Source organism: Stomoxys calcitrans, chromosome 3 (assembly GCF_963082655.1).
Source record: "Stomoxys calcitrans chromosome 3, idStoCalc2.1, whole genome shotgun sequence".
NCBI classification, from domain to species: domain Eukaryota; kingdom Metazoa; phylum Arthropoda; class Insecta; order Diptera; family Muscidae; genus Stomoxys; species Stomoxys calcitrans.
Window position 1 is genome coordinate 41,291,406 of NC_081554.1, and position 11,844 is coordinate 41,303,249.

Consider the following 11,844-nt stretch of genomic DNA (forward strand, 5'->3'; position numbering starts at 1 on the left):
GTAAAACTTAACTGCACCTATTAAATGCAAGCGTGAAATCAGTCTATATGTACGAGCCTACAACATGGGGCATCATGAAGAGTAGTATAAGTAAACTGCAAGCACATTGTACCAACATTCCCGGCACGGTATAGCTGTGAGCACCACACAGGAACCACAAATCTTCTCGTGACAGCAATGAATACCATGCAGATCGGACCTTAATATTCCAGCCTGTGTGGTGCTCAAAGCTATCCCATTCCGTTTGCCCTTGTTCTGATATATGAAATTGCCCATGTTTCTTAATGGAATGTTATTGGGAAAATTTGCATTTGCAGTATATATGTACGCCATAATTTTAACAGGCCGTTTCTGATCACAATAGACATAAATTGGGTACAAAAAGTGTATTATTGCTTACCTGGCATTTAAATGGTCGCTCCCCTGTGTGAACACGTTTGTGTATCTCCAAATAGCCCTTATAGTGGAATACCTTGCCGCATTCCAAACATTCATCTGGTACTTTCATTGTGGTTTTCTTTAAGGTTTTCATAGAACTACATTTAGCAGTAGAGTTGGCGGGAAAATCCTTAATTTGCACTTGTTTTGAAATTTCAATTCCAAAATTTTGAACTTCATGAATGTGATGGAAACTATCGTCATATTGTTTGGTAATTGCCTCAAATGTCAATGTATTATTATCACCTGCCTCTGACCGCGTCAAACTACTAACATCAATTTCAACATCATTCAGTAGTTCTACATCACCCACAACTTCAACCATATCATTTGTGGTGGCATCATGGCGATAAAACATCATGTCGCAAATATTAGACATTGATACGGACGAATCGCTTACCTCAGCGACCTTGGTATTCGCTGGTGTATCCAAATCATTGGTTAAGCTGCAGAGATTAGAGTGAATTTGTCGAATAAATTCAAAGGTAAAATAACGAAATGAATTCACTGTAACCTCACCTTATGGCTGGAGAGGTAACACCGTAAAAGTATTCCTTTAAGCGTCGTTCTGAGGCATCAGCCAGTTGTTGTAGATTGTAGGCATCCAAAAGGCGATAAAGGCACGACTGACATAATAGCGATGGTAAGGTATCTTCATTGGTCTATAGGATACAACAGGAACAATCAAATGAAAGTTTTTATTTCATATACACTGTACAATTATATCATGACGGTTATTATACCAGAAATAATTAAATATTCAAATAGATAGACAATTTTTTACTACTTAGTTTACACACGCCATAAGCAGAGCAAAGACCTCTAAGACTATTGACCTGAAGGAACATAAAAGCTAATGCTCAAGCAAATATATTGCGGATATCCTCAATCTATCCATCGCCAACCTAGTCAATCACGTGGCAGCCGTTTGTAAGTATCGGATTGACCCCATGAAATCTTTTATGGCAAGGGCTACCGCTTTAGGGTGCGACATACTGCAACAACACCAACAACCAACAACCTAGTAATACCTCAGATATATAAAAAAATAGGTTGGGTAGTCCCTGCTATCAATTGAGGGAAACGTGCAGATCATAATATCATATATACCGATCTCTCGCCAATCCTCGTCCGCAAAGACCATTGGGGCCAGCTTGAGTTCATCCATACTACCAGCAGATCAGCAGCATGCGTTCCCATAAATTGAAAAAATTTCCGCTTTTACTACACATCATCCATAGATTGAATGGGAATGGCTGCCTTTCGAAAGCATTCGATATGGTCGATCATACCACTCTCCCCAATGACGTCATCAAATCTGATAATCCAAACACGAAGAGGTGGATTGTAAACCACATGGAGAACAGTCTGTAAGGTCGCCAGTCATTTGTGTAATTTAGGGATAAAAAGTCGAAGCACCGTAGAGTGAAACAGGGAGTTCCCCAAGGTGGGGTGATTTTTCAGGCACTGTTTAACCTCTACCTATCCTCCATTCCACTCCCTCCAAACAGCATAGAGATCGTATCATATGCGGACGATTGTACGATCATAGCATCAGGCCCCCCACCCATTGTTGACATCTGCGATAGGTATACGTCTAATTCAACGAACTTGGTTCATATTTTGCTGCAAGAAATCTAAAGATATCTGCCACCAAATATTCAGCCACATTGTTCACTACAAATATGCGTGAGGTGAATACTGAGCTGACTGTGATGGTCGATGGAGAAATGATTCCGACCATTATGTGGCCCAAAATACTTGGTGTCACATTTCACAGCTCTTATACATTCTCCCCACATGCCACAGCAATTTTCGGTAAAGTAGAAACAAGGTCCTCAAGTCACTTGCTGGCAGCACTTGGGGTGCAGGCCGGTCTGCGGTAAGTTATGCAGTACCAGTGTGGTCTCGTCAGCTTTGTGACACGTAGTGGAATAATATTCAGATCTGTCAGCATACCGCCCTCCGAACTGCGACGGGCTGTCTCCTCTCATGTGAACCACCTCCATCAGGAGACAAAGATCATACCTGTGCGAAGACAAAAATACATTGGGCTGTTATCGCAGAGACCATTCAAATCATCATCTTGTGGATAGATATCCACCGCCCAGAAGCTTTAAGGGAGATCCACATTATCTAGAGCGTAAGGTTCAGCGCTACAAGAGAGAGCCTCTAGATCAAGCGGCATATCATGCAGGTCTAGACAACATTCATGTAGACAAGGTAGCGTATGCGTTAAATGGCTAACGGATGAAAGTAGTTCTTGGAGACCGACCGCCTCCCATTGCAACTGAAGAAATTGACCGCCCCCGGCAAACCAGAGTAGTTCTGGCTCAATAACGTTCCGGCAGATGCAGCCGCCTCAACACCTACAGAGCAAGGATTTAAGCCGACGTGCACGATGTATGTCCCGATTGTAACCAGGGACCGCACGATACACGTCGACACATGTTCGAGGAGAAGAATTTACATGGATGCCACACCATTTTTTCACCAAGCCCATGACAGCCGGTTGTACGTACCGGATTGACCCGATGGAGTTCTTCATCGACAAGGGCTGCCGCCTCGGTGTATAACACACTGCTACAACAACAATTTTTTAAATGGCATAGTTTCTCACAAAAGTCGCCAGCATTAAGAGGAGACCGCTGAAAATGTTGTCTGATACTCTCGCCAAGATTCGAACCCAGGCGTTCAGCGTCATAGGCCGACATACTAACTTCTGCGCTACGATTGGCGGTGAAGTGGTGAAACTAGCAGAACTTTCAAAATGCCGCCTTAAGAACCAAGAGTTTTATGAACAGCCAAATTAACAACTCACCGATCAGGAACCCTCTCCGTGGCAAATCAAGAAAAATACCCGGAAGAACAAAGACGCGACCTGACGACATCTCAACGATCTCCTCACAAACTCACAAAGACGGGATTGTAACATATTCCACACGATGTTGAAACCAATGCATCTTTATCATGCCAACAGAATATAGTTGTTGTTGTAGCCACATATTCATGTGGAGGTGGCGGTCCTCGTCAAGCTTCTGTAATCGAGCAAGCTCGTTCCGGTCCAAAGGACCAATCGCCGCTGGAACAGGGTGGCCATTCGTTATTTAAAGGCGCCAATAACTCGCCTTGTCATATAAAAACATCAAAGGCACTAAGTTTTTGTGCAGGAGCCGGTGGAGCATTCCACTATTCGCAACCTGGGGACGCAACAGTAATGAACACCACACAAATTAGTGCTCAAGGTTCCAGCCTGTGTGGTGCTAACAGCTATCCCGTGCCGGAAACAATTTAGTCCTTGCTTGACGCTTACCACCCATTGTCGGTAACGAGAAATAGCTTACTAGACCTGCGCTCTAGACACCAGAACGACCTTGCTCCCCACAGGAAGCTTGACAAGGATCTTTATCTTTAAATGCACAAATAATGGCTACAACAACAACTATATTACTCGCTTGAAAACTTTGTTTTCGGCCCAGCGGCAAGAAAAGAGTAGGTCCTTTGTCAATAAGCTAAAACACATATAGGATACCTTTAATTAATTAAATAATAAATCTTCCTGCTATTTCTTTATTTAATGATCGTAGGAAACTTGCAACTTTATTCTTTGGGTTACTTACTTTAGCTATGTTTAGCTTCTCCAACATATCAACAGGACGCAGCAAGAAGGTAGGACTATATATAGAAACCAAAATATCACTCTTTAAGCAAATGCGACATATTTTGTGCAATTCGTGTAGGGATAATGTTTCCATTCTTCAAATTAACAGAGATATTCAAAATCTTCAAAAAATGTAAACTTCCTATCTTGTTTTGTTTTTATTAAAGCTCCTGTATCCTTGAGTATTTAGTGTTGGAAAACGAAATAAAAATACAAAGAATCAGCTGTTGAAAGTCAAAGCCGGCTCTGAGCACAATAAGGGCATTTGCCATGACATAATTAACAGGTAATGTACTGTAAACAGCCGAGTACAAATTTTTCTCGCGATTTGCACTATCTGTCTATATGTATTATAGTTAACAACTATACCACTCAAACAACGAAAAATGGCGCAAACTAGTAACATATACAAAATCAGAGTTGCACTAATCACTGATTTTGACAGATATTGCACTCAATATTTTGTTGTTGGGCAACTGCCACTGCCTGTAAATGAATATATCTTGGCATTTGGTTGGTACAATTAGAAGGTAAAGTCATAAGCCCAGCTGATCAAAGTTTCCAATTTCAGAGTTGTTTTCAAATCCCACTAGCGGTATGAGAGTTTCATATAAAATGCATGTAAAACAACTTCAACTTTTGGAATGGTTGCGAAAAACTTCAACAAAATATAATTTAATTGAACTAACCTATTTATAGCAAATATTCTACACCAACACAATCCTGCCATCATATTACACGAGGATAATTAAGCATAGGATAAATTGTGTCTTATTGCTTAATTTAAGCAATTAAATTTTCCCACATATTTTATTTGTAATTTTACAGCACTACTGTGGTACAGGGTATTATAACTTAGTGAATTTGTTTGTAACACCCAAAAGGAAGAGATCGAGTCAGAATCACTTTCTGATTCGATTTAGCTCTGTCCGTCGGTCCATGTTAATTTGTGTACAAAGTACAGGTCGCAGTTTTCGTCCGATCGTCTTCAAAATTTGGTACAGGCATGTTTTTCGGCCTAGAGACGAAGCCTATTGAAATTAAAAAAATCGGTTCAGATCTGAATATATATGTTCGTCCGATTTTCATTAATAATGCAATAAAATGGTTATTTGTTAACCGATTCTCTCGAAATTTGGCTGGAAGAATTTTTTTACGGCTCTGGACGTTTCTGGTGAATTTTATGAAAATCAGTTCAGATTTAGATATAGCTCTCATATATATATATCGCCCGATTTTCACTCCTATAGCTCTCATATATATGTTCGCCCGATTTGCAGTATTATTTCAATAAATTGGTCATTCGTTAAGCGATTTCCTCGAAATTTGGCAAGAGGGATTTTCTCTTGACTCTATATATTACGTGAATTTCATGGAAATCGGTTCAGTTTTAGATATATCTCTCATAAATATATATCACCCGATTTTAACTTCTAGAGTCACAGCAAGTGCATTTATTGACTCACGACGACTACCACAGTATCTGAGAAGTTTGTTCGAAATCGGTTCAGATTTAGTTATAGCTCTCATATATATGTTCGTCCGATTTTGAGAAATATTGCAAAAAAGTGCTCATTTTTTAACCGATTCTGTCGAAAGGATTTTCTTATAACTCTCAATATTACTGGTGAATTTCATCAAAATCGGCCCAGATTTAGATAAAGCTGTCATATATGTATATCGCCAGATTTTCACCCCAAGAGCCACTGCAAGCGCATTGTTTGACCAATCTTGCCAAAATTTTGCACAACGCTTTCCTCGACGACTACCACATTATCTGAGAAGTTTGCTTGAAATCGGTTCAGAAGTAGATATATCTCCCATATATATGTTCGTCAGATTTTGGGTAATTTGCCATAATGTTGTCATTTGTCAACCGTACTTTTTACAGTTTGAACATATTTGCTCGCCGAGTCCATCAAAATTGGTTCAGAATTGGATATAGGTCCCACATTCAACTTATAGGGTAGGGTAGGGTATTATACAGTTGGCACCGCCCGACTTTTGTCCTTCCTTGCTGGTTTTTATATGGAGTTTTGGCATTTGTTCACGTGAAAAGACGAATAGAGTACCAACCCTAAGTCTAGGCTGTAAAATGGCAACACATTTTTTGGCAAGTTAGCATTCTCTACATAATTTTGTTCACATCGATCTTTTGTTGTCTTTCTCCAATTTCTCAAACTCAATATCGAGATATCTTGCTCCACATGGTCTATCCATAGGAATTTTGTTGTTCTCCTTTTGCATTTACCATCAGGTGTATCCTTAAAAGACTTTAGCTGCAGTTTCTTCATTCATTCCGACAACTTGAGATCGGGCGGATGAGCCTATGAATACGCCGCTCAGCATGTTGCCTCTGGTCTTTAATATTTTAGCCGTTAACCCATCGATTCCTGTTGCCTTATTCTTGACCCTGGTTACCTTTACAGATACGGATACAACAACAACCAATCCCATGACAACCGGTTATACGTACCGGATTGGCCCGATGGAGTCTTTCATCGGCAAAGGCTGCCGCCTCAGTGTACAACAAACTGCTACAACGACAACTGAGGGGTATATATTTCATACGATCATCAGGGACTGGTTCTGTGGTATTCCCGTCACTATCGGATACCAGTTGCTAGGAAAAGGCTTTTAATATTTCAGCCGCTGACCCATCGATATCTGTTGCCTTATTCTTGAGCCTGGTTACCTTTGCAGATACAGATACGAATACACCAACAACCAATCCCATGGCAGCCTGTTGTACGTACCGGATTGGCCCGATGGAGTCTTCCATCGATAGGGGCAGCCGTCTGAGTGTGCCAAAAGCCGCTATAACAACAATGACAACTGAGCGGTATACATTTCATACGATCATCAGGGATTGGTTTTGGAAAAGTGATCTTTCCATATCTTAAGCAAACTATTTGTATTTGTTATCAGATTTTCTTCTTTGGCCCTTTAGGAGGATGTGCCTGTAACTGTTGGACTTTTTGGTAGAATTTTCGGACGTCATTCTGATTCCTGAACATCTCGATGCACCCACACTGAAATATTTCCATTTGTTTCTGAGAAATAGATGTTTATCCGCTCTCTTTTCTCTCGATTTACGCCGCTATGCTATCGGGGCTTTGGTTTCATTGAGCAATTCAGTCTGTAGAGCGGTGTATGCCGTTCCAATCTAAAAAAAAAAACAAATTGTTGTCCGATGTGTGTGAATGTGGCCAGGGAAGTAATTGCAAATTTCATTTCATGAAGTATGTATAAGTTTATAGACTTTTTTAGTCTTTATTCTCATAAAAATATTTGTTCTTTTTCAATAATTAGTACATTTTACCAATTAACCTTATATAACTAGTTAGGGAATAAATAACCGTGGGGCTTTGGACAATGTGCTTAAACATACATATATACTCGTAATGAATTTCATTGTACATGATAACCGATGACACATTGATACGTACTCTAAATCACATGAGTCTTTTTTTAACAAAAAAAATAAACAATAACAATAAGATATGAGATAGAAGAGGATAGGCAAGTTCTAAAATAAAACAAAACAAAATTACACCTGATAACGTTGTTTGTGTCATGCCTTGCGATAAATGTCACCGGCTGACCCATAGGTAAAGCGGCGTTCTTTTGGAAGAGGCTCTATCATTACTTCATCATCGTATTGATTTAGTTTTTGCATCTTGGGACGCATTATACCACGGACATCATTAAGTGAAATGTCCAAGTCTTTAAATGCATTAAGCATAAATACTGCACTTATTACAACTAAGAAACCACATATATCGCCCAATATGTCCTCGAAACGCATATGGGTGAATTCTCTGAAAAGAATTGCCGATGCTGTTATTACTAGAGTGGTAAACATAACATAGTAAATGGGTGTTACTATGCCCGTATTAAATATATCCAAAGCTTTGTTTAAATAATTCATTTGTATCGCTATGAAGGTAACAGTTACTATGATTAAAAACCAAGGCATCCATGTTGCGAAGTCATTTCTACCGCTTATGGTATCACGAATGGCCAAACCCAATGCTTTGCAGGACATAACTGTGAGCGAGCCAATGCCGGAACAAAGGAAGATGTAGACGACCACATTGTTATGGCCATGTCTTGGTGCTACAAAGAATGCCACAAAGAATGTAGAGCCTATTATAAGAATGACATAGAATATAAAACCGGGATCTTGCAGTTTTTCAAAGAGTACATCTAAATCTTCAATTTCCTTTTCTTTTGGCGAGTGTAGCACGACAATTGTAGATCCCACTATGCACAGAAAACATCCCAGCTTTCCGAGTAGATTAAGTTTTTCATTTAGGAACTGAGAGGCCATCACTGCTGATACAATAACACTTAATGCACCCAACGGTGTGACCAATGATGCGGGTGCAAATGCATAAGCAGCAAAGTTTGCTGCCTCTCCAAGGCCCACTAGAATGAGAAAAATATATAATTACCTATGTATTATCTTTAATAATTTTTTAAGAGAAATGTTATGATTTTGTTAGTTTCTTAGGGGATGTTACATTGAAAAACTTCCACATACACAATTCATAAGATTGAATTGTGAAGTATTCCGCTATGTTGCTGCTAAACGGCACGCCCTTTCGGAAACGGCAAAATGTAGGTTCCTTATCATTGAGCTAAAGCTTTGATCGGACTGCACCCAGTCAAGTATACCCTCTTATAGTGACATACCCTATGTCAATACTCATCATTCCCATTACATCGCAATAGATACCATACCTGGCTTAAACCGCTTTAGACTGAAGAATGGATAAGGTTTACATTACTCTATGAGGGGTTTGCTTCAATTGTGGGGTATTGAGCTATGTTAAACTTTTCTACAGAGTTGCTGCTAAGCGGCACGCCCTTTCGGAAACGCCAAAAAGCATGTTCTTTTTCATTGAGCCAAAGCTTTGATTGGACTGCACTCATTCAAGTATACCCTCTTATAGTGACATACCTTATGTCAATGCCCAGCATTCGTAGATAATAGGTTCCATTACATGGCAATAGATACCATAGTATGTTTAAAACGCTTTAGACTCTCGAAGGGATAAGGTTTACACCACTCTATGAGGGTGTTCTGATGCATTACATTTCGGCCAGGTCGTTTTTTACTTGATATATTGAAAATTACTTACTTGTCAATAATCCAGCCCACCATATCCATTCCTTCAGATAACCAAAACCTCCGGCAGATGCTCTTACTTCACCATGACGATTAATACGAAGTAAAGCTTTCTTTTTTATAATAAAACTCGAACCAATAAAAAAACAAGAACTTATGGCAAGGCCAACACCAATATAGAAATCTGTCTGTCCATAAAGTTCTGAAAGTGATGATGCAGAAACGTTTTTAATCGCATCATCGGTCAATGGTGCCGTTGGATTGTTGCTTCCAACTACTTCAAGGGCTTCAGCAGTCATTTAGTACCTTCCTCGCAACGTTGCGCACCCAAAACGACAGCAACCAACCAACTCTACAGAGATAAGAAACCTCAGTCATCCACTATTTTTGCATATGTAATATGTGACTCACCTAATGACTGCTAGAATTATACTGAATGCAAAACCTTTGTTTTATGTTGAAGAAATTGTATGAACTCCCTTTGATGTGTTTTTGTTTTTCTTTGAGAGATAGATTTGATGTTCTTGTTCACGACTTAGTTTTTGTTTATTTGCTCATCCCTTGTGAGATTGAAAACAGACGAATGCGAACAACAAACGATTAACGATTACTTGTTAAGTTATCGATAAATTATTGACGATAGCGAGAAGCACTCATTACGTATCGTCGATAAAAGAGTTTACTATCGATGAGTTGGCAACGCCATGAGACTGTTAAAAAGTAATTGAATGTTTTTCTATTCAACAGCTGGCCTTTATTTTTTGAATTCATATAAAACAAGCATTTTAATCAGAACATAGCCGATTAGAATGGATTCACAAGTTCCCGCACGGAATAGCTGTGAGCACCACATAGGCTAGAACATTGAGGTCCGATCGGTGTGGTGTTCATTGCTGTCACAACAAGCTTAGCGCGTTCTCAGGTTGCGGATAGTGGAATGCTCCATACGGAGTAGCTGCAACGGCAGTCGCGAACAAGTATTGTTACTGAGCGCGGAGTCTCAGTGAGAGGTTGGGTGGCACCGGCTCTTGCACAAACACTGAGTGCCTATGATGCTCGATACGACAAGGCGGGTTATTGGCGCCTTTGAATAACCAATGGCCATCCTGTTCCGGCAGCTTGCTCACCTACAGGAGCTTGACCAGGAACTCCACCTTCACATGAAAATGTGGCTACAACAACAACAACCAGTTCCCGCTTCAGTAAACTACCACCATCCTCCTAATGCCATGGCAGCCGGTTATACGTACCGGGTTGACCCAATGGAGTCCCTGATCGCCTCAGTTTTCGTCATGGGAGAGCCACATCCCGGAGTGCAGATGCATGCTTCAGTATGTAATGGGATTAAAAAGAACCGCAGACGCGGTGTATGGGAGGGTGTATTTCCGATCCTAATTTGGACTTATGTCAATTGAATATGTTGCAAGGTGTTATGCGAACCTCTTCAGTGCGGTAATATACGCAACAACAACAACCCAGAACAAATATTGCCAGTCCAGTGCCGGGGAGTGGATTTTTCTTGCAATTGAATTGCAATGGTCTCCGAGGCAAGATCGACGAGACAATAGATTTTATGAGTGGGAAGAACATATTGATTGTAGCGATCCAGAAGACAAAGCTGACCACCTCTCCAGTGCGGTTATATACGCAACAACAATAACCCCGACCCAATATTGCCAGTCCAGTGCCGGGAGTGTATTTTTGTTGCAATTGAATTGCAATGGTCTTCGAGAAAAGATCGACCTGACAATAGATTTAATAAGTGGGAAGAACATATTGGTTGCAGCGATCCAGAAAAGATGACTAACGCCTGCAGCTCCACAGTTGTCATGGATACATTGTGCTAGGTAAGGATCGCTTAAGAAGCCATGGTGAGGGATTGGCTTTCGTGATACACCATTCCGTGCAGTATAGACCAATCTTGCCTTCGTCTGGCGTTAGTGACCTCGACGTTACAGGCGAGCTGCTGTAATGGGAGCATCATCATTCGCTGTGCAAAACGTGGAGCCGTAACCCTTTGAGGACAAATAATTAGCCGCTCGACAAAGTTGCGATTTTATTGCATACTTTATTCATTGGTAGAATGATCCTATTAACCAAGTAAAGTGTCACCAAAACGGTAAACATTTTGCAACTTCTATGAAAATAAAACATGGAACATATATATCCCATTCCCAAATTTGTACTCTATTAATTTAATGCAAAATCTCAAAAATACAAAATGGGACATTTTTGTTCCGTCCATCCTCAAAAGGTTAAATCTGCTCTGCTAAAGCTATGACGCGCTGGTAGCTATGGGAGAAAGTCATGCAATGTGAACAACCAGGCAATTATGGCCAGACAGTGGCCACTAATGTGGGTCCTGCAAACTTGGCCATTAATTAGGACATAAAAACCAACTGTTGGTACGTACATACACGTTGTATAGCTCCATCTCGGCTGTGCCGGACAAGATTGCCATCCCCATACATTCCATGAAGGGGTCACTAGCGCCAGGAGCAGGCGAGATGGGTCTATACTACACGGAATGGTGTATCAAGAAGGTCAATCCCCCACCTCCACTCCTTATGCGATACTTACGTAGCATATTGTAGTCGTGACAACTGTGCAA

General features: G+C 40.5%; 2 protein-coding genes across 2 annotated transcripts in view; both read right to left on the reverse strand.

The window, feature by feature from the left end:
* The window catches only part of LOC106083714 (zinc finger protein 782), a 30,415-nt gene extending 26,073 nt beyond the window's left edge, over positions 1 to 4,342 (reverse strand). The window contains exons 1-3 of the mRNA XM_013246922.2: positions 4,059 to 4,342; positions 958 to 1,100; positions 401 to 884 (exon numbers count right to left, since the gene is read on the reverse strand). Coding sequence (XP_013102376.2) covers positions 401 to 884; positions 958 to 1,100; positions 4,059 to 4,193 — 762 coding nt within the window. The 5' untranslated portion in view covers positions 4,194 to 4,342. The remainder of the gene's footprint in view (positions 1 to 400; positions 885 to 957; positions 1,101 to 4,058) is intronic.
* Positions 4,343 to 7,348: 3,006 nt separating this feature from the next.
* On the reverse strand, positions 7,349 to 9,825 carry LOC106083688 (magnesium transporter NIPA2). Its single transcript, XM_013246856.2, has 3 exons — positions 9,645 to 9,825; positions 9,247 to 9,585; positions 7,349 to 8,530 (listed from the first exon to the last, which is right to left on the reverse strand). The coding sequence occupies exons 2-3, from the start codon at positions 9,530 to 9,532 to the stop codon at positions 7,674 to 7,676; spliced, it is 1,143 nt and encodes a 380-aa protein (XP_013102310.1). The 5' UTR covers positions 9,533 to 9,585; positions 9,645 to 9,825; the 3' UTR covers positions 7,349 to 7,673.
* Positions 9,826 to 11,844: the final 2,019 nt, after the last annotated feature.